General features: G+C 40.4%; 1 protein-coding gene across 1 annotated transcript; it reads left to right on the forward strand.

Moving 5' to 3' along the window:
• The first annotated feature begins 429 nt into the window (after positions 1-429).
• Positions 430-21,397, forward strand: grm2a (glutamate receptor, metabotropic 2a). Its single transcript, XM_062996977.1, has 5 exons — positions 430-939; positions 9,173-10,010; positions 15,505-16,568; positions 20,221-20,401; positions 20,980-21,397. Exons 1-5 carry the CDS (start codon positions 430-432, stop codon positions 21,042-21,044), a joined length of 2,658 nt encoding a protein of 885 aa, XP_062853047.1. The 3' UTR covers positions 21,045-21,397.
• The last annotated feature ends 3,008 nt before the right edge of the window (positions 21,398-24,405 follow it).

Genomic DNA, 24,405 nt, shown 5'->3' on the forward strand with positions numbered 1-24,405 from the left:
CACCCAATTCAGCAACTTTACTTTTTTTCATAGCAAATGTGATAACATTTTGCCAGAGTAATGTTCTTCTTCTCTTCCTTTATCTTGTCATCTCACTTTCCTGGCGACTTGCTACTTTAAATCATCTTAAACTTTTAATTCAAACAAAAATGCCTCACACAATTAAAGCCTAGAAATATCCTACACGTTTAGTCAAGCCATGTTTCTCTGTTTGCTTCTCAGGTACTGCTCTACACAATCTCACTGAACTGAGGATGATGCTAATGCTGGAGCTAACTTGTGTCTGACCACAAGCACAACATCTACACCACCTTCCCACATATCCCAACACTGTTTCTCTTGCTCCTCCTCTCTAATCTCTAAAAAGATTAGAGTGGACAACACAAAGAAAAGTAGATTTCACTGAGTCCTGCCGTGTCTCTGGCCACAATGGCTGGGAGGTTACTTTACATCCGAGCTCACAGACTCTCCTGGCCTCTTCATTTCCTCCTTCTGCTCCTGCTCATGGCCAGGAGTCCCCAGGCTTTTGCTGTGACTGGTTACAGCTCTGATCCCTCCAAGAAGGAGATTATAATTGAGGGGGACCTAGTAATCGGAGGCCTTTTCCCAGTGCATCACAAAGGAGATGGAGCAGAGGACTGTGGTCGCATCAATGCCCAGAGAGGCATACAGAGACTGGAGGCCATGCTGCTAGCACTGGATGAGATTAATAAGAATGACCAGATCTTGCCCGGTATCGTGCTGGGCGCTCATATACTGGACACATGTTCAAAGGACACCTATGCACTGGAGCAGTCGCTGGAGTTTGTCCGAGCTTCTTTAACCAAAGTGGACGACAGTGAGTACACATGCCCAGACGGATCCTATGCTATTCATGACGATGCCCCCCTTGCCATCTCTGGAGTGATTGGTGGGTCCTATAGTGATGTGTCCATACAGGTACCAGTTTCCTTTAATCTCCCATTAAAGAAGTACAGGTTTTACACATAACACATACTTGATAATACATTTAAATAGTTGAATATAGTGGTGTTGATCACAATGTTTATATAATTCTGATAAGAAAAAGCCAATCTGCTATGATACATTTTTATAGCAACCATGCTGACTCATTGCAAGCAAGTTGTAAACAAAGTCATGATGGTGGTGGCTTAACGGCAGGTCTTTGTGTTTATGTGAATGATCTGAATCATGACATTTAAAATCATATAGATTTATAGCAAAAATATGTCCATTCCAATACTGATCCTTGGTATCAGATTAGTTAAAACATCTAGAATTGCTAATTTTGGTTATAAACTGTAAAGTGATTTTTGGTGCAAAAGTAACAGTTTAACCTTAAAACTGAGACAAATTCTGACACAGACAGGGCCAAAAATGTAACGTCAAGAATAACAATACTATCTTAGCACCACGGTTATTTATTTCTTTGTATTTTCCCCAATTTTCCCTCCAATTTTTACATATCCAATTACCTGATTGCATTTTGCTTCCTCTCTACTGCTGAGACCTCCACTTCTGAGCGTAGAGAGCATTGACTAACACACGCCCCCTCCGACACTTGTGTAGTAGCTGATTGCTTTTTTTCACCTGCATGACACGAGTTCATATAGGGCTTAGTCTCTATTATCCCTCGTCTCTGTGCAGGTGCCATCAATCAGCCAGCAAAGGTCGTGATTGCATCAGTTATTAGGAATCCTCTCCGGGATCCAACCCAACAGACAAGCCAATCATTGTCTGTGTAGGCACCCAGACTGTCGGTAGCAGAACTGAGATTCAAACTCATGAGAATTCAGATTTAAAATTTTTATTTTATCCTAGTCAGGTTTGCAGTGGTCCAGTTCTACTGGGAAACACTGGGTGTAGGACAGGAATACCCTGGACCACATCAGGTCAAATTCATTTGTATAGTGCTTTTTACAACAGACATTGTCTAAAAGCAGTTTTACAAATTCCAGGACCAAAAGTCCTTGAAAAAAGATGACGGGCCAATAGCACTGCTGAACACAGATCTCAGTGGTGGTGGGCTAGCCTAATAGACTGCTGCACCTCCCAAGTGTCAACTGTGAATCAATTACAGCCTATATTTGGATTTTTATTAAAGAATTATGAGGTCCAAAAACTCTCTAGATAATTTAAAAGTAAATAAAGTAAAGGGGCTGTGTGTCTTGCACCCATTGAAAAGCTGGGATAGACTCCATCACCCCCCCCCCGCGACCCTAATTGGATAAGCGATTAAGACAGTGAGTGAGAGAGGATGGTCAAGACATGAATGAAGAAAAGTGCCTTATTGACCAGTTTTACACAAATAAGATGTTACTTATTTTGTGACTGAAATGTCAGCGTGACAGTGATTTATGATGATCTACATTGCCTGTATATCTTCTCTGTCCACAGAATTGAAACATTAATTCTTCAGCATGGAAAAATGTTATTTTAATCTCTGTTGAAAACATTTGTGAAAATTTACAGAAACAACCAACCAACTTCCAGTAGCTAAATTGATATTTTAACCAGAGAAGTCAATTTAATTTTCTGTGCTGCAATTAATCATTGATAAACAATCTGACACAAGTCCTAATAGACAGCTCGCCTGCTATCCAAAACATCCATTCACTGATCTGCATAAACTAACATGATAATATTTATAGTCGGAGACACATAATAGGCTGCACATGGCAGGAAGTAGTAATAATTAAAGCTAGAATAGAATAGAATACACAATGAAGGTCTAACACATTTATTGGATTGCCAGCGCTAATAGAGAAAATGCTAATAAGATAAAACTATGTGTGATGGAATGTGGTTTCCTCCTCTCCATATGCTCAAGCCTTCTAATTTATTGCCAACCATTTGGTGAGCCTATATCGTCTCTAACAACTTCTTGTGATGAGGGCTGTCTGGAACAGACATACTGCAGATGTTAACTCTAAAAGAAAGATGACAGGATAAATAGTGACACCTTGATTACGCCCAGCTGTGATGAAAATGAAGTAGTCAGAAAAGCATGCAGTACTAATTAGGTGAGTATTCAGTATATTGTATTAAGTGCAAAATTCTCATCAAAACAATGTTTTATAAAGACTAATTTACAAACTGGGGTGCAAAAACCCCAATGTGTACACCTAATCATAATTAAGAGTTTGCATTTATTTTATTAATAAAAACACACATCCACAAACTATTTACTTTGTCCACTTTTTTATAAATCTGAGTGTAAGCTCTAACATCTCAAACAACAAGCCTGCAAGCTTGGTATACTGGCTTTTGAGCAAAGCTGAATTAATAGGTCTGCAATGCCCTTGATTACATTTTTGAATTACATTTTGTTTGCATGTGTTGTGGACTTAATTTTCTAGCGTTGAGATGGGTCTTAGGAGCATGTGGGTGTAGTTGGCATACTACCTGTACTTTAGCACTGTATAAAGCCCTTGTTTAATCACATTGCAAAACTTTCATTTCATTTTTTTAATTTCATTTTCACTTGATCCTGGGCAGGGGCACAACTAGTCCAGTTACACCAAAAACACCTTGGACAGGGCACCGTAATAAAGAATAACAAGTTTGGGTATGAAAAAGGATAATTGTGCAATTACATAACACAGAGCCATTTACCCTAGCGTCTGCATTCATGGCTCTGGAGCAGCTGCATGTTTTGGGAGGTAAAAGAAAACCTTGGTATACAAAGAATTAAACAGATATGGGAAAGACATGCAAATGACTAGAACTCAGTTACCAGGCGCTCAGGTGGCACAGCAGTAAAACACGCCAGCACACCAGAGCTGACATCTCAAACTCATCGGCTCGAAACTCATCTCTGCCCTCTGGCAGGCTGGACGCCTACACATAAAATGATTGGCTGTTGCCATGATTGGGGTTCCCGGAGGGGCCCTCATAACTGCTGCAATTCTGACCTCTGCTGACTGATTGATGGTGCCTGAACAGAGACGAGGGAAAATAAGGATCAGAGTGTGGCTCTCCGTACACAAAGCTGATCCGCATTTGAACCTGCCTTGTGCAGGCAAAAAGATGCAGTCGGCTACTGCACACATGTCAGAAAGGGCGTGTGTTATTCACGGCTCTCCTCAGTCAGGAGTGGAGGTCAACAACAGTAGACAGGAAGCGTAATGAAGTAGGATAATTAGATACGACGAGATTGGGAGGAAAATTGGGGGGAAAAAAAACTCAGTTCCCAGGAAAAAAGAGTGGCTCCTGATCACAAAGTCAAAACAATTGAATAAAGGTCAAGAGTTAAGGCCAACCACTACCAAAAAGCTGCCGTTGTGGCCCTTGTGTAAAGTCCTAAATCCTAAATTGCCTAAAAGGAGTAATGTATTAAATCTAGTTCAGTATGCATAAATTAATTGGCTATACATGCTTGCACCACCATGCTTCATAATCAAACCAATAGTGTTTTTTTATTAATGCCAAAAAAGAGAGACACATGTTTTACTTAAAAAAATAAAATGAATCTCTGTGTGATTAATTCTGAGTGTGTGTGTGTGTGTGTGTTTACACCGAAAGATCCACAGCATCTTAATTACTGCAGAGCCTGAACATAAATGCAGGGATGCATTAATAATGCAGAGGAAGACAGATATCTAGTAAGGGCAGACAGGCGAGCGTTAACCATTACAAACATTTCCCAAGTCCATTTTTATCTTTAAACCTTTTTGAAAATTATTTTTCCTTTGGGCATATACTGTACAATTCCTCTTCCGATCATTTCCATATTGGCCATCTCATCATCTGAGGGGAGAATAACTGTATAGAAAGACATGCTAATGGCTAATTAGGGTTCCTATAGCCCATTCTGAAATTACTGCTTTATTTATGGCTGAATAAAACATGGCAGGGTTTCAGAAATATTTAGAAAGCCCATAAGGGATGAAGAAGCTTTCAAGACGCTAGTGCAAAAGCGGCTTGATAATTAAGACATATAACTTATAAAAGCTATATGTTCTTGTTTGGCAGACCTTATGTGGAATTTAAAGCTTTGACTTCAATCAATCATTAATTATCAACAATCAACAATCATAACTAATTCATTATCAGAGTCGTGGTGCATCTGGATCAACCTGCATCCAATAAACCCAAGACAGAAAAACACCCTAGAAAGATCAATCACACCCTTTCACACTCACGACTCACCTCAGACTGTGACTGAAGGCGAAAATTAAACCTAGGTCCTCAGTACCTTTAATAATGTGCTGCAATATTTAAAATATTAAAGATGCCGTGTCGTTATTGCTATGGTAACTGGATAGTACTCAGACTACCCTGTTATTGGCTGTGCATAGCCAATCAGTCTGCTCTGGAGGACTTGTAAGTTGTAATGCAGAGGCTTATCTATCTATGTTGTTTACATGTGTAGGGAAACAGATCCAGATGTGAAATGGTCTTCTCCTAAAGAAAAGCTTTTGCACTTCCCTTCAGCTAAGACATAGACTGATCAGCCATAACATTAAAACCACCTCCTTGTTTCTACACTTGCTCCACTTACCATATAGACGCACTTTGTTGTTCTACAATTACTGACTGTAGTCCATCTGTTTCTCTGCATGCTTTGTTAGCCCCCTTTTATGCTGTTCTTCAATGGTCAGGACTCACCCAGGACCACTACAGAGCAGGTATTATTTGGGTGTTGGATCATTCTCAGCACTGCAGTGACACTGACATGGTGGTGGTGTGTTAGTGTGTGTTGTGCTGGTATGAGAAAATAAGACACAGCAGCGCTGCTGGAGTTTTTAAACACCTCACTGTCACTGCTTGACTGAGAATAGTCCACCAACCAAAAATATCCAGCCAACAGCGCCCCATGGGCAGCGTCCTGTGACCACTGATGAAAGTCTAGAAGATGACCAACTCAAACAGCAGCAATAGATGAACGATCATCTCTGACTTTACATCTACAAGGTGGACCAACCAGGTAGGAGTGTCTAATAGAGTGGACAGTGAGTGGACACAGTATTTAAAAACTCCAGCAGCGCTGCTGTGTCTGATCCACTCATACCAGCACAACACACACTAACACACCACCACCATGTCAGTGTCACTGCAGTGCTGAGAATGATCCACCACCTAAATAATACCTGCTCTGTGGGGGTCCTGACCACTGAAGAACAGGGTGAAAGCAGGCCAAAAAAGTATGTAGAGAAAGAGATGGACTACAGTCAGTAATTGTAGAACTACAAAGTGCTCCTATATGGTAAGTTGAGCTGATAAAATGGACAGTGAGTGTAGAAACAAGGAGGTGGTTTTAATGTTATGGCTGATCAGTGTATTTCTGATAAGTAATACGATAAGTAAATAATTTGTAATTTACATTTTTAAGGTGTATATGAAACAGAGGATTGGGAGGTACTAGTTTACAGTGAATTCAAAAAGTATTCAAACTCTGTGACTTTTTCACTGTATTGTGTTGTGGATTTGAGTCTGAATGTATAAAACTGAAAATGTTACCCATTAATCTTCTCTTCTTTATATATATATATATATATATATACAGTATATATATATATATATATACATTCTATTTTATTTATGCATTTTCTCCCATTTTCTCCCAATTTAGCTTAGTCAGTTTGTCTTTCGCTGCTGGGCGATCCCTGATTGCAGTCGAGGTGGGTATATTGCTGCTCACGCCTCCTCCGACCCGCGTGCAGCCCTTAGCGGAACCCTTTTTCACTCATGCACTCTGCACAGGCGCCTCTCTATCTGCCAATAAGGGTCCTTACACAGCGTTTGAAGACCCCACCCACAGAGTCCGGTCACCTTGCCCTAGCAGAAACGTGTCTTTTGCAGGCTCTGCCAATTATGCCCACTAGATGATGCCCAGCTGACCGGTGGCAACGCCGATTTTTGAACCAGGCAGTTCGGTGTGCTAGCGGAATATCCCGCTGCGCCACCTGGGCGCCGGAATGAATGTATATTAACAAATGTAATTATAAATTTGGGTTCATACTGTCTGCAATTAAATAAAGGTCAAAGTTGATTTTTAATTACAATTTTCCATACTGTCTTAATTTTCTTGTGTTTTGGGTTGTAAATGCAATATTAAAAACCACAAACATATTTAGAGTACAGCATAGAACAGCATTTGGAATACAAGTTCTTTTGTTTTTAGGGACCTGAAACTGTTTTCATGTGGTGGGAGGTAAAAATGGTGAAGAAAAAAATTATAATAATAAATAAATGTAGAAGTAAATAAATGAGGACAGGGACACTTTGTTTTTCATTTGTCACTTGTTATATAGAAGCTCCATGTCAGAGTGAAGACAAGATAGGGAACAGTGGGGGAAAGAAGCTGTTACCAGGCAGCTAAACTCATCCTGCCCCACTGTGGTGAATCCTGGATCACTGATCAGACCTGTTACTTGCATTGGCATTGAAGAAAAAAGCCTTTTCTGGGGGTTCAGTGCCACTTTTTGCTGTTTCCATATGCCCCATTTTCTTATTATCTCTGGAGCCTCATTATAATCATAATAATCCACATACAGTCATCATTATTGCTCCCATGCTTTGTGTTGTTATGTCTTTCATCTTGAGTATGATGCTATTTTAGAGGGTTTAGGCTTTATGTGCATGTGAGTGTATGTGATTTTTGTTATACCCAACTCTCCCAAAAGAATACTAAGCTACTGCAATAAAAGAAACAGATCAGCCCACAGGGATGAGGAGAGGAGATGGGCTTTTCTTGTTATGAAAACCCTGTAGAAATACAAATTTCACAGCACAATCTGTCTCATTTTCCCCTCTGTATTAATTTCCCTTCCCTTACTTCCTTTATACTGTTTTACATTCCTCATCATTGCATACCACATCTATCTATATATCTATATACACTGTAAGTTTAAAAGGGACCTCTGTACCTTTGCCCATAACCTTAGCAAATGTTGCAGCGTTAGATTACAATGAATATTTCAGACTGGCTAGGTCCAGTTTCCACAGGATTGTGGTGTTGACCAATTGGTCTGTTTATCATTTTGGCCGATCACCAGTTGAACTTCTGGTACACTCGCTTTTTGGTCGGCTGCTTTGCTTTCATCTTTTATAGCTACCAGTTTCACAGATCTTTTGTAAAAAAAAAAAATGTAATATATGATATTCATATATACAGTATGTAAACTACCATGGCCCTGAACCAAATGTCCAGTGGTTGGCATTTGTCATATCTTTTATACATATAAATATATTATGTGTTTTTCTCCCATTTTCCCCCAATTTAGTGTAGTCAATTTGTCTTCCGCTGCTGGGGATCCAAGATTTTTTGCAGTTGAGGAGAGTAAATTGATGCTCACGCCTCCTCCGACCCACGTGTAGCCCTTGACGGAACCCTTTTCCACCAATGCACTCTGCACAGGCGCCTCAATCAGGGTACTTACACAGCATTGAAGAACCTGCCCACATATTCCGCTAGATGGCACCCAGCTGACCGGTGGCAATGCCGAGTTTCGAACCCGAGGAGTTCAGAATCTCAGTGCTGGTGTGCTAGGGGAATATTCACCTGGGTGCAGATAAAAATATCTGTAATATAAATAATATATAATATAAAAAATCAGTCAATTTTATTGGTCTTTTCTTTGTCAATTTTCCAACATCTTGATAAAGTACGAAGGATTTTCAAAAAGTTTCCGCACTTTTATATTTTGGTTGAAATTGATAAGGGTGGGAGGAGTAGTGATTGGTCGTGTCTAAAAGACTGAGAAATGCTTATAGTCCGGATTTAGTGCCATCTGATTTCCACCATTTTGGACACTCAAAGAAGCTTTAAGGGAAGATTTTCATGTGATGATGATGTGAAAACAGCTGTGTATCAGTGCCTACATGCTCAACCAAAAACATTTTTTGCTGATGGCATTAAAACGTTGGTACAACAGTGGGAAAAATGCATCGGAAAATGACTATGTAGAAAAGTGATGTAATTTGTTTTTAAAATTCTTAATTAATAGAGTTTAAAAGGTGTGGAAACTTTCTGAGGAACCCTCATATTTGTTTTTAACCCAACCACTTTTACCTATTTTGCTTGTTATGGATTGCACCAGTGGTCACACACACAAAAAAAACAAGAATATATCAGGCACACCAACCCAAAGCCTTAATCACATGCCAGAATGGAATACTTTTATACTTTACTTTAAAGTTCTTTCTGTTTTTTTTTTTTTTTTTACAGGTGGCCAATCTTTTGCGACTCTTCCAGATTCCTCAGATCAGCTATGCCTCAACGAGTGCCAAGCTCAGCGATAAGTCCCGCTATGACTACTTTGCCCGGACAGTGCCTCCAGACTTTTATCAAGCCAAGGCAATGGCTGAGATTCTGCGCTACTTTAACTGGACCTACGTCTCCACTGTAGCCTCGGAGGGTGACTATGGAGAAACTGGCATTGATGCCTTTCAGCAAGAGGCCAGAGCCTTGCAAATCTGCATTGCTACATCTGCCAAGGTTAGCCGATCGATGGACCGCTATGGTTATGATGGGGTGATCAGGTCACTGTTACAGAAGACCAATGCTAAAGTTGTGGTTCTCTTCACCAGAAGTGAGGATGCCAGGGAACTACTAGTTTCTGCAAACCGTATGAATGTCTCCTTCATCTGGGTGGCCAGTGATGGCTGGGGCGCACAGGAGAGTGTGGTAAGAGGGAGTGAATCAGTAGCAGATGGAGCTTTCACAATTGAACTTGCTTCATACCCGGTCCAGAAATTTTCTGAGTACTTTACCATTTTACACCCTTATAACAACACTCGCAATCCCTGGTTTCGAGAGTTTTGGGAGGAACAATTTCAGTGCAGCCTGCACGATATTAGCTGTGGAAAACATTCACTTCAAGATGGCAAGTTTGAGCAGGAATCCAAGATCATGTTCGTATTGAATGCTGTGTATGCAATGGCCCACGCATTGCACACCATGAGACAATCATTGTGTCCAAACACCACCAAACTCTGCAGTGCCATGAAACCAGTAAATGGAAAGAAGCTATACAAGGACTTTATCCTAAAAACAAAGCTTGAAGGTGAGTGTACAAAATGATTAAATTAACTTTTTTTTCGTTTTTCCAGTCATTTAGCTGAAATGAACATTATTACCATGTGTGACTATTAGGCTTGGCCAGTAATTTAATATATGTACTTAGAATATGTATTTTTAGTATGCAAATAAAAACATGATATGCAGTGGACAGGGATAGTCAAATCTTTATAGCATTCCAAATCTTTCATTTCATTTTTTTATTTAATTTTCATCAACTGCTTGATCCTAAGCAGGGGCATGAAGGGTCCAGTTACACCAAAAACACTGGGCACAAGTCAGGAACATCATTGACAGAGTGCTAATCCACTGCAGGATCCCCTTCCCCCCAAGACATAGTCAATAACAACTCTAGTCAATGATTCCCTTGGGCCGACTCCTACCACCACTAAGATTTGAACCAGGATTTTATTGCTTTTTGGATATTCTACTAGCACACCAGCGCTGGGATTCTGAACTCTTCGAGTTTAAATCTCAGCTCTGGTACCGGTCAGCTGGGCTCCCCCTAGAAGGCACATACAGTGTATCACAAAAGTGAGTACACCCCTCACATTTCTGCAGATATTTAAGTATATCTTTTCATGGGACAACACTGACAAAATTACACTTTGACACAATGAAAAGTAGTCTGTGTGCAGCTTATATAACAGTGTAAATTTATTCTTCCCTCAAAATAACTCAATATACAGCCATTAATGTCTAAACCACCGGCAACAAAAGTGAGTACACCCCTAAGAGACTACACCCCTAAATGTCCAAATTGAGCACTGCTTGTCATTTTCCCTCCAAAATGTCATGTGATTTGTTAGTGTTACTAGGTCTCAGGTGTGCATAGGGAGCAGGTGTGTTCAATTTAGTAGTACAGCTCTCACACTCTCTCATACTGGTCACTGAAAGTTCCAACATGGCACCTCATGGCAAAGAACTCTCTGAGGATCTTAAAAGACGAATTGTTGCGCTACATGAAGATGGCCAAGGCTACAATAAGATTGCCAACACCCTGAAACTGAGCTGCAGCACAGTGGCCAAGATCATCCAGCGTTTTTAAAGAGCAGGGTCCACTCAGAACAGACCTCGCATTGGTCATCCAAAGAAGCTGAGTGCACGTGCTCAGCGTCACATCCAACTGCTGTCTTTGAAAGATAGGCGCAGGAGTGCTGTCAGCATTGCTGCAGAGATTGAAAAGGTGGGGGGTCAGCCTGTCAGTGCTCAGACCATACGCCGCACACTACATCAAATTGGTCTGCATGGCTGTCACCCCAGAAGGAAGCTTCTTCTGAAGTTTCTACACAAGAAAGCCCGCAAACAGTTTGCTGAAGACATGTCAACAAAGGACATGGATTACTGGAACCATGTCCTATGGTCTGATGAGACCAAGATTAATTTGTTTGGTTCAGATGGTCTCAAGCATGTGTGGCGGCAATCAGGTGAGGAGTACAAAGATAAGTGTGTCATGCCTACAGTCAAGCATGGTGCTGGGAATGCCATGGTCTGGGGCTGCATGGGTGCAGCAGGTGTTGGGGAGTTACATTTCATTGAGGGACACATGAACTCCAATATGTACTGTGAAATACTGAAGCAGAGCATGATCCCCTCCCTCCGGAAACTGGGTCGCAGGGCAGTGTTCCAGCATGATAATGACCCCAAACACACCTCTAAGACGACCACTGCTTTATTGAAGAGGCTGAGGGTAAAGGTGATGGACTGGCCAAGCATGTCTCCAGACCTAAACCCAATAGAACATCTTTGGGGCATCCTTAAGCGGAAGTTGGAGGAGCGCAAAGTCTCGAATATCAACCAGCTCCGTGATGTCGTCATGGAGGAGTGGAAAAGCATTCCAGTGGCAACTTGTGAAGCTCTGGTAAACTCCATGCCCAGGAGAGTTAAGGCAGTTCTGGGAAATAATGGTGGCCACACAAAATATTGACACTTCAGGAACTTTCACTAAGGGGTGTACTCACTTTTGTTGCCGGTGGTTTAGACATTAATGGCTGTATATTGAGTTATTTTGAGGGAAGAATAAATTTACACTGATATATAAGCTGCACACAGACTACTTTTCCTTGTGTCAAAGTGTCATTTTGTCAGTGTTGTCCCATGAAAAGATATACTTAAATATCTGCAGAAATGTGAGGGGTGTACTCACTTTTGTGATACACTGTAGGTCAGATGTTAAGGGTTCTAAAGTAGGCACAAAGGTCAGATGCTAAGGGCTCCAAAAGTGCAACCATAAAAATAACCACAAAATGTTACAGGCACATATTTGACATATGCACAACAAAAAATATGCATTGCTCAATACATTTACATTTATACATTTTTGGCATTTAGCAGACACTTTTATCCAAAGTGACTTACAGTACTGTGACAGTAAATTGTCTAAGCAGTTCAAGGTCAAGGACCTTGCTCAAGGACCCAACAGTGGCAACCTGGCAGTGCTGGGGCTCGAACCAGTGACCTTTTGATTACTAGTCCAGTACCTTCACCACTAGGCTACAACTGCCCTGATTGACAAAACTTAAATTTGAAACAGAGACCTGCTGTTTAAAAATGATTGTCATCCGTTTCAAGGTTGATGCACAAAGCTACACAACAACAGCATGGCGAAGGTGTGTCCTCCTTAAGTACATCGTAAATAGAAAAAAAACACAAAGCCAAACGTATGAATACAGCTGTCAGCACAATTGGCTGGAGATTACGGAGGTAGACATATGCAACGAAAAGTTTATTATTCATATTTATTAATGTTCTCTCAGACAAATGTAATGGGAAAACAACTGTACCACAATTATTTGCATTCCTATCCCTCCAACAAATAAGCACAGATTGTGTCCAGAGTTTGCATACAAGCATTTGGCAATAATTCAACTCATAATGTTCAGAGAAAAAAAAACTGCATGTATGATTCTTACAACACCATACCCTCAGTGAAGTATAGAGGTGGAAACAATGATATGGAGCTGCTTTTGTGTAATGCATACAGGGGCATTAGATAAAGATAAAAAACATGAATAAATGAAGGTACTGTGACATATTTGATAAAGTGTAAATAAGTCTTAATAAATGAAAGAGTGTGTGATGCCTTGTGAAGGACTGGCATCCTGTCCAAGGTGTTACTGCATTCTGACCAGTGATTCTGGGGAAACCTGACCCACACCTACAACATGGGGTAAAATGAGAATGAATAATAGTAATTATAATTATAATAATAAACTATTTTGAACTATAAAACATAAAATTTAAAATGAATTCATTACAAGTCAAATGTATTAAAGTATAATAATATTTACAATTACATTTTAGGCATTTAGCAGACACTTTTATCCAAAGCGACTTCTGTGAGAGTATATTGTCCAAGCAATTGAGGGTTAAGGGCTTTGCTCAAGGGCCCAACAGTGGCAACCTGGCAGTAGTGGGGCTTGAACTAGCAACTCCTTGATTACTGGTCTAGTACCTTAACCGCTGAGGGTACAACTGCCCTACACTAATATACATAAAATATATATAATATAATAGACTGGCACTCATTGGCTTGGAATCCACAGCAACTATTACTCAAATTAAGCGATTACCAAGAACTGAATAAAATATGTGCGCCAGAGCTACTAAATATTGTTTTGATGTGTTTTATTTAGTGTTTATACTTTTAAGTTTTGGGTCAAATCCAGTGTTAATTTACTGACAGTTCAAAGCTTGATTTATACATTAGGAGGCGTTTAGGGATCTGCTTTTATTGAACCGTATTGATGCTTTAAGAGCTTCTGTCTATATAAGAGAGTGCTTCAAATCTGCTGGTTAAAACAGCCTAATCAAAAGGATCAATAGACCCCTGTAGCCATTTCCCTTTGGCAAAACAGTTATTCAAAATAATGAAAGGCATTAATCCTGTCCACTGACATGGGAATTGTTTTGATTGTGTGTCACTTATTAGTCTAAATGAGATTTGTTTTAATTAAAAATACAAACATTACATGGGCAAACTGGAAACCAGTACTATATGTGCACATAAAGTCAACAGGACTCCAGAGGAAACACTTGTGTCTTTCATTTCATTTTAGTCCAACATTCCTTCCCATCTAAAGTAATTTATATTTGATGTTCTTGCAATAACTGTGAAACCACATAAAAAACATGGCAGCCTTGTGAGTCCACCTCCTGGCCTCAATTATGTAAATGTGCTGTTTGCACCTGTGTCCAGATCCTTTATAGGCTGTTGAGACTGAGTGTAGCGGCTTCTTATTACATCAGAAATCTCGAGTCAGTTCATGAGAAGAATTCTATTAGAGAATTTTAATGAGATGAAGTGTATATGATACATTCTATATCCTGCTGTTTTATTGACATTCTGTTATTTATTTAAACTATAATAATATTAATCTAAAGTATATTAAAATAATTTACTTTAAGACAATGATTCCTAATAATAATAGTATACTTTCATATAAAATAATTAGAAATATACACTGATCATCCATAATATTAAAACGACCTCCTTGTTTCTACTCACACTGTCCATTTTATCAGATCCACTTACCATACAGAAGCACTTTGTAGTTCTACAGTTACTGACTGTAGTCAGTCTGTTTTTATGCATGCTTTTATGCTGTTCTTCAATGGTCAGGACCCCCACAGGACCACTACAGAGTAGGTATTATTTGGGTGGTGGGTCATTCTCAGCACTGCAGTGACACTGACATGGTGGTGGTGTGTTAGTGTGTGTTGTGCTAGTATGAGTGGATGAGACACAGAAATGCTGATGGAGTTTTTAAACACCTCACCGTCACCGCTGGACTGAGAATAGTCCACCAACCAAAAATATCCAGCCAACAGCGCCCCTTGGGCAGCGTCCTGTGACCACTGATGAAGGTCTAGAAGATGACCAACTCAAACAGCAATAGATGAGCGATCATCTCTGACTTTACATCTACAAGGTGGACCAACTAGGTATAGAGTGGACAGTGAGTGGACATGGTATTTAAGAACTCCAGCAGCGCTGCTGTGTCTGATCCACTCATACCAGCACAACACACACTAACACACCACCACCATGTCAGTGTCACTGCAGTGCTGAGAATGATCCAACACCTAAATAATACCTGCTCTGTGGGGGTCCTGACCATTGAAGAACAGGGTAAAAGCAGGCTAAAAAAGTATGCAGAGAAACAGATGAACTACAGTCAGTAATTGTAGAACTACAGTACTTGTATATGGTAAGTGGAGCTGATAAAATGGACAGTGAGTGTAGAAACAAGGAGGTGGTTTTAATGTTATGGCTGATCAGTGTAAAATTACATAATCTTATTATTATTATAATAGTATTATTTTATATTTGTATTTTAGTTTTTTTCTTTTTTTTCTGTATTATTGTCCTCTTATTTTAAGATTGATCAAGGTTTCAGTTTTTAGCCTGTTACAGCAAATACACACATAACACTAACATCTAACACCTTTTATAAAACTCTATTTTTTTCTTTCTGCAGCTCCTTTTCGTCCAGCTAACACAGACAACATCATCCTCTTCGATGCTTACGGAGACAGCCTGGGCCGTTACAACATCTTCCGCTATCACAAAGAGAACGGAACATATGTTTATAGACAAGTGGGCTATTGGGCACAGTCTTTAAGCCTGAATACAGATCTAATCCCTTGGGAAAGCCAAATGGTACCTGTCTCTCAGTGCAGCGATCCCTGTAAGAAGAACGAAATTAAGAGCATGCAGCCTGGAGATGTCTGTTGTTGGATCTGCATCCCATGTCAACCCTACCAGTACCTCCATGATGAATTCACTTGTGCGGACTGCAGCTTCGGACAGTGGCCTCTGGCCAACCTGACAGGCTGCTATGACTTACCTGAGGAATACATTCACTGGGAAGATGCCTGGGCCATTGGGCCAGTCACAATTGCTTGTCTAGGAATCCTCTGCACACTCTTTGTAATTGGTCTCTTCCTGAAGAACAACGAGACGCCAGTAGTAAAAGCTAGCGGACGTGAACTTTCCTACATTTTACTCCTGGGTGTGCTCCTCTGTTACAGCATAACTTTCATCTACATTGCTAAACCATCCTCAATAGTATGTACATTACGTCGTATTGGGCTGGGTACCTCTTTCGCAGTTTGCTACTCAGCACTTCTGACCAAGACCAACCGCATTGCCAGAATCTTCAGTGGTGTCAAGGATGGTGCTCAAAGGCCAAGATTTATTAGTCCTGCTTCACAAGTAGCTATTTGTGCTGGACTCATTTCCTGTCAGCTCTTAGTGGTGACAATCTGGCTCTTAGTGGAGACACCAGGAGTGAGGAAAGAGGTCAGTCCCGAGAGAAGAGACGTGGTTAAACTGAAGTGCAACAGCAAGGACTCCAGCATGCTGATGTCTTTGACCTATAATTGTGTCCTCATTATCCTCTGCACCTTCTATGCATTCAAGACCAGGAAGTGCCCAGAGAACTTCAACGAGGCAAAATTTATTGGCTTCACTATGTACACCACCTGCATCATCTGGCTGGCATTTCAACCCATCTTTTATGTAACAGCCAGTGACTACCGGGTAAGCAGATTAAATTCATTTAATTAATTCACAAAAAGAGATCTTATTTTCAAAAGCATAATAAATAATAAGCTTTGTTTTGCTAGCACACCAGTGCTGGGATTCTGAGTTTGAATCTCAGCTCTGCTAGCATTGGCAAGAAGTCTGCTGTGTGGAAAAAGACTGGACTAATAAGAGGGTGGGGTCTTCGACACTGTGTAAGGACCTTGGATAGTAGCCCGATGCGCCTGTACAAAAGTGGAGGTTGAGAGGATCATTTCAAACTCGTCGGTTTGAAACTTAGCTCTGCCATCCAGCAGACTGGGTGCCTACACGAACAACGATTGGCTGTTGTTCGGGAAGGGGGGGGGGGTGACGGAGGGGACCTCATAACTGATGCAATTACGACCTCTGCTGGCTGATTGATGGCGCCTGCACAGAGACGAGGGATAATACGTTCATCAGGGTGTGGCTCTCCATACACAAAGCTGATCTGCATATGAACTCGCCTCGTGCAGGTGAAAAGATGCAGTCGGCTACTGCACACGTGTCGGAGGGGACGTGTGTCAGTCTCGGCTCTTCTCAATCAGCATCAGTAGAGAGGAAGTGTAATGCAATTGGGTAATTGGATACGACTAAATTAGGAGGAAAATTGGGAAAAATGCAAAAAAAAAAAATTTCTTTTAAGATAGTGGCACAAGTCATAAATCTTTCATGGCAGTTGTGATATGCTGTCATAGAAATACTACCAGAAATTGCGAACACCAATTATTCTAGTTGTGAAAGTGGATTTTTTTCCCATCCATGCTTGATATAACTCTTCGGGTGCTCAACCTTTTGGGAACTCCACTGTCATATTTTGCAGTTCATCATGTACCACACGTTTCAATGGGAGACAGGTGTTGACTGCAGCCAGGCACATCTGGCACCTGCATTCTCCTACCATGGGGCTATGCTGTTGTAAATTCAAAATGTGGCTCAGAACTGCCAAGCTGAATCAAGCACTGGTGTCCATGAAACATCTAGATAGGAGCATATATGTACCCCTCAGCAAACAATGACATACGCTGACTTTTGACCTTTTTGCCCAAAACAATCGAGCTGGTCCTTTTTCTCTTTAGCATCAAACGAGGAATTATTGCATATTTACAAAAATAAAATTGGTTAAAAACATTAAATATTTATTTGGTGTGCTGTTTTAAATGAATTTAACTTATGTTATCTGCATTTTATCTACTGTTCCAACTTTTTTGGACATGGGTTTATCGGCATAGTTTGTCCTGGCTGTTGTTGATGTTTTAACATGTTAATCAGCACCCAACAGGAGCTGCACCTGTGTATGTGTCATATTTATTTCTGTAAAATGTATAAACGTGAGAGTCAGTTGTTGACTTTTATTTATGGTCCACAATATTGTAAGACATAAAATTAGTTTTCCCCTGCTTTTTTTAAAAACCTTTAAGATTTCAAATACATGGTATCGAATCTCAGCTCTGCCTTTCCGACTGGGCTGGGAGGCTGCATGAACAACGATTGGCTGTTGTTCATAGGAGTAAAAAGTTGGACCATAGGGCCTCATAACTGGTGCAACTGCGGCCCCTGCTGGCTGACTGATGGTGCCTGCACAGGGATGAGGAATAATGCTGATGGGGGTGTGGCCCTCCGTACACAGTGCCCGTCAGTGTATGAACTCGACTGGTGCAGGTGAAAAATGCAGTCTGTACTGACTGTACGTGCCGGAGGGGGCGTATGTCAGTTGAGAGGCGTCCTCAGTCAGCGGTGAAGGGTCGAATCAGTATAGAGGACACAATCAGGGTAATTGGACACGAATAGATTAGGGGAGAAAATTGGGGGGAAAAAGTGGGGGGGGAAAAAAAAAAAAAAAAAAAAAAAAAAAAAAATATATATATATATATATAACAAAAAGACTAACTACATATAACAAAAAAAAACTAATAACAATGATGCAGAATACTTACTGTATGTAACTACTTAACCAATCATAAACATTTAAACATTAAAATCTTAATAAGAAAACAAGGAAAAAAGCCCTTTCTATTACATGTATTTATTAATTGTTATTATCATTATTCTTAGGCATTTTAATGCTTGGCTTCCGTCTGCACTGCCTGAGAGAAAGCTCAGTCTTGTTAAAATGTCAAAATGGCACACAGCATCAAGATTCCTCAGTATTAGGTGAACTGTGAAATGACAGTGTGGATGCTCAGGGTAAGGACATGTTCCAGGCTCTGCTGAAAGGAGGAATAATTGGCCAAAAAAATAATTAGGATAAGAAAAGCTCAGTCAGACAGAATTTCACAACTCCACTGTGAGCCGCTGCTTTGTTTACTGAGACTCCTGTCTGACACAGCCTATAGACTTTTTTTGTATCCACATCCTGCATTGCCTTTCATAGTTCATTGCTTAGTATGGTTTGTGGGGTAAAAAGTGGTTCACTTTCATCTGTAGCTACATTATTGGTTATATGTGGCTTTCCTTTGAGCCCAGTGGGACAGAGAAAAAGAAGTGCATTAAAACAGAACGAGACAGAGAGGGACTCCCTGTGTCTAACGGAATAATATTCTGCTTAGATTGCGAGAAAGAAGGATTTTTACAATTTTACATTTCTTACAGTTCTGGGGGAACATTTCTAAGAGTTGCCTATAGTTCCACTTTTCATGTAAGCAGGATGCAGGTCTTGATTTTTTATCATGTATAGAGCCATGCTTTTAATTCAACAGCCAATGAAACATATAGTTTGTACATATTTTATGGTAACATATTAAACATATGTACGAGGAAATACATATTTTTGCTTGTTATTGTATTTGCCAGTTTATTATCCCAATTTCCATTCAACTCTGGAAAACATGCTTCAATCAACTGAATTATTTCCATTGAAAAATGACACAAAAACAATTGCTTCTTATTTGTTTGTATTTTCTATTTATTTGTCTATGCTGACTGTGATTCTGCCCTTTACTCTTAAGTATAATATTACATGGCCGCTCAGGTGGCGCAGAGGTAAAATACGCTAGCACACCAGAGCTGGGATTTCAAATACATCATATCGAATCTCAGCTCTGCCATCCGGCTGGGCTCGGCGGTTACATGAACAACGTTTGGCTGTTGTTCATTCAGGGAGGGAGCCGGATAGGGACCTCATAACTGATGCAATTACGACCTCTGCCGGTTGATTGATGGCGTCTGCACAGAGTAGCGGAATAATGCTAATTTGGGTGTGGCTCTCCATGCACAAAGCTGATCCGCATATAAACTCTCCTCGTGGGGGTGAAAAGCTGCAGTCGGCTACTGCACACGTGTCAGAGGGGGCGTGTGTCAGTTCGCTCTCCTCAATTGGGGCAGGGGTCAGCACCAGTGGAAAGGAAGCATAACACAATTGAGTAAAAATTGGACGTGCTACTAATCGGGAGTAAAAGGGAGAAAATGCATTAAAAAAACATACATACGAGGAAGTACACAGTTTTACTTGTTATTGTTTTTGCCAGTTTATTATCCAAATTCCCAATGAATTATTTCCAATGCAAAATTACATGCAAAAACAATTTCTTCTTATTTGTTTGCATTTTGTACTTATTTGACAATGCTGATTGTGATTCTTTCCTTCACTCTTAAGTATAATATTACATAGAATTTGTTTTTGTCATTTCAGGTACAGACCACTACCATGTGCATCTCTGTGAGTCTGAGTGGATCAGTGGTCCTGGGCTGCCTTTTCGCGCCAAAGATCCACATCATCCTGTTCCAGCCACAGAAGAACGTTACTACCACACTCAGAGTGGCAACCACCCGTTTTAGTGTAACCACAGGTCCTGGTTCCAGCTACTCTCAAGGTACAACGGCACCAACAGCAGTCAAACTAAATAATCTTAAATGTATAGGGTCCTAGCATATCTGATTATTTAATCACACTGTTGGGCGGGTAGCACCATCGCCTCACAGCACGAAGGTCCTGGGTTCGATCCCCAGGTGGGGTGGTCCAGGTCCTTTCTGTGTGGAGTTTGCATGGTCTCCCCGTGTCTGTGTGGGTTTCCTCCGGGAGCGCCACAGTCCAGAAACATGCAGTCAGGTGAATTGGAGATACAAAATTGTCCATGACTGTGTTTGACATTAAACTTGTGAACTGATGAATCTTGTGTAACGACTAACAACCGTTTCTGTCATGATCGTAACCAAAGTGTGTAAAACATGATGTTAAATAAATAAATAATAACACTGTTTCAGTAATTTCAGTCATTTATTTTTGATAAGCAGGCTTTTTAGGACTTATCTCAGAACAAGACTTTTATTACAAATAAAACTAATCAAATAAAGTTTATCAGAAGTGTACAGCAGAAATTTGAACCCAGCTATAAGACAGAATAGTTTTTAAATTGTGTTTCTTTTACTGTTTTCCTGCCATAACCTTTAGCATCCAGCATCGTGCCAACAGTGTGTAATGGAAGAGAAGTAGTCGACTCTACATCAGCTCTCTAAAAGACAAACTATCCATCTGCTGAATGTGGTATACAGATTAAATATATCACCTGTCAATAAAACGTGTTTGCTGATATTAAGCAGGCCATTCTCAGTAGAGTGCCAATTATATTGTTCTCAACGTGCTGTGGGTACAAGCTCTCTCTCTCTTTCTCTCTCTCTCTCTCGCTCTGTCTGCCCTTTTTTCTCCCTTATTTACTCTTTTTCCTTTCTAAGACTAGTTAGATGGGATGCCAGCTCAAACTTTGTATAACCTTTTTATAGAACATAAGGTAATGCATAAATTGGTACAGTTATAGACAATTTGTTCTATGTATTATGTACAGAACGTTTTTATTGTAGATATTCTGTGATTTAGGTATGTGCTTCCTTGTAATTTATGTAAATAAAATGTGTTTTATATAAATACTGAAATTTGTGTTGTTTTATTTTTAAAATGAATAAATCTCAGTCGGGACCATATTTTATTTTGTATGTATTTTGTTTTATGCATTTTCTCCCCTTTTTCTCCCAACTTTTTTTTGCCCAACTACCCGATTGCATCATGCTTCCTCTCCACTAATGCAGATCCCCGCTCTGTTTGAGGAGAACGAAGCTAACCCACGCCCCCTCTGACATGTGGGCAGCAGCCGTATGCATTTTTAATACAGATCAGCCCTGTGTACGGAGAGAAACACCCTGATCAACGCACTCCTTCCCCACCCGTGCAGGCGCCATCAGAGATCAGCCAGCAGAGGTTGTAGTTGCATCAGTTACGAGGAGACCCTATCCGGCTTACTACTACCACACCCCTATATGAACAACAGGCCAATTATTGTTCATGTGGCTGGATGACAGAGACGAGATTCGATACAACGTATTCGAGATCCCAGCTCCGGTGTGCTGGCATGTGTTTTACCGCAGCGCCACCTGAGAGGCCGGGACCATCTTTATTAACTGATATTTTCCAGTTTATTTAATTTTAAATTGCATACCAACTTTATGATTAATAAAGAATTGCTGCAGTTATGTGACTTCTCAGTACATAAATAACTAAAATGCAGCTGTGGCTCACACATAAGGATATGCTAAAAAATATTGAAAAAAATTGTTGCTATTTGTAACACTCACTGCTAAAGATTCACCACAAGTTTCTCTGTTTATAATGGCTCTCACTGTGGTTTGCTGGAGCCCCAGATACTTAGCAATAGATTTGTATTCAGTTCCAGACTGGCAGACTTCAATTACATTGTTTTGCATTTGTAAATTTGAATGTTTAAAATAATTTTAGAACATGCTGCATTTTGAGACATTCTTGCCTGCTTTACACTACCAGGCAGGTTCTATTTAAGGACAATGTTTAGATTCAACAGGTCTGGCAGAAATCATGCCTAAGTATGGCTAGTAAAATTGAAACCAATTGTGAATTAAGGGCCTAAGGGGGCAATTACATTTCCACATAGGGCGAGGTAGGACTGATTAGCAGTTTTCCTTTAATAAATTAAAATGATTATTTATTAAAAGCATCTTGTGTTTACTTGGGTTATCTTTGTCTAATGTTAAAAGTAGTTTGATAATCTGAAACATGAAAGAGTGTGTCAAATGTGCAAAAATAGATGACATTGGGAAGTGGCAAACATTTTTTAACGGAACTGTGTGTCAGGACTGTAATAGCAAACATTGAAAAGAATATTAATTATCTTGATTAAGGACCATGAAGAAATAGTTTGTGTTGAAGTGTTGTGTTGAAAAACTTGACAGGTCTGCACAGCAACATCCAAAATCTTTGATGCATGCTTGAATGCCAATTGCAAGCTGTCCATCGTTGTGGATGTGACATTCTGGTGTCCATATACATATGGCAACATTATTTATCACAAGTAGTAGTAGTACTACAGCCTTTAAGATAGATATTTAAGCTTTTTAGAGGAGTGTGGGTTTACTATGAGCCCCAAGAGGACTCCACTACTCATTCATTCCATAACTCTGTAATTGTAATGGAAAGATGTAACAGCAATCTTCTCAAAGATCTTTTCTCAGTTGGGGTTTGATTTTGGTGGCTGAGAGCACTGTTTACCTCACTGGTTCAATTTTAGTGCAGCTTGCCCTGTTAATTGGAAAACTGTAATCTTGAAAAAGACTACTTCAATCAGGATAACAATTTGTAGGGTGATTATGCTGAATAACTTTGTTTTGATGCTCGGCGAACCTTATTGCAAACATAATTTGACATACACTATATTGCCAAAAGTATTTGCTTGTGTGCCTTCACACGCATATGAACTTGAGTGATATCCCATTCTTAATCCATAGGGTTTAATATGATGTCGGGCTACCCTTTGCAGCTATAACAGCTTCAACTCTTCTGGGAAAGATTTCCACAAAGTTAAGGAGTGTGTTTATGGGAATTTTTTACTATTCTTCCAGAAGAGCATTCATGAGGTCAGACACTGATGTTGGACAAGAAGGCTTGGCTCGCAGTCTCCGCTCTAATTCGTCCCAAAGGTGTTCTATCGGGTTGAGGTCAGGACTCGGGTTGTGCAGGCCAGTCAAGTTCTTCCACACCAAACTCGCTCATCCATGTCTTTATGGACCTTGCTTTGTGCACTGGTTCCCACAAAGTTGGGAGCATGAAATTGTCCAAAATCTTTTGGTATGCTGAAGCATTAAGAGTTTCTTTCACTGGAACTAAGGGGCTGAGCCCAACTCCTGAAAAACAACCCCACACCATAATCCCCCCTTTACCAAACTTTACACTTGGCACGATGCAGTCAGACAAGTACCGTTCTCCTGGCAACCGCCAAACCCAAACTCGTCCATCGGATTGCCAGACGGAGAAGCGTGATTCATCACTCCAGAGAACACGTCTCCACTGCTCTAGAGTCCAGTGGTGGTGTGCTTTACACCACTGCATTCGATGCTTTGCATTGTGCTTGGTGATGTAAGACTTGGATGCAGCTGCTCAGCCATGGAAACCCATTCCATAAAGCTCTCTATGCACTGTTCTTGAGCTAATCTGAAGGCCACATGAAGTTTGGAGGTCTGTAGTGATCGACTCTGCAGAAAGTTGGTGACCTCTACACACTATGCGCCTCAGCATCCGCTGACCCCAGTCATTTTTTTTACGTGGCCACCACTTCATGGCTGAGTTGCTGTTGTTCCCAGTCACTTCCATTTTGTTATAATACCACTGACAGTTGACTGTGGAATAATTAGTAGCGAGGAAATTTCACGACTGGACTTGTTGCACAGGTGGCATCCAATCACGGTACCACGGTACCACATCTGTATGCCTAGGTGCTTGGTTTTATACACCTGTGGCCATGGAAGTGATCGGAACACCTGAATTTAATGATTTGGATGGGTGAGTAAATACTTTTGG

Source organism: Trichomycterus rosablanca, chromosome 6, assembly GCF_030014385.1.
Source record: "Trichomycterus rosablanca isolate fTriRos1 chromosome 6, fTriRos1.hap1, whole genome shotgun sequence".
NCBI classification, from domain to species: Eukaryota; Metazoa; Chordata; class Actinopteri; order Siluriformes; family Trichomycteridae; genus Trichomycterus; species Trichomycterus rosablanca.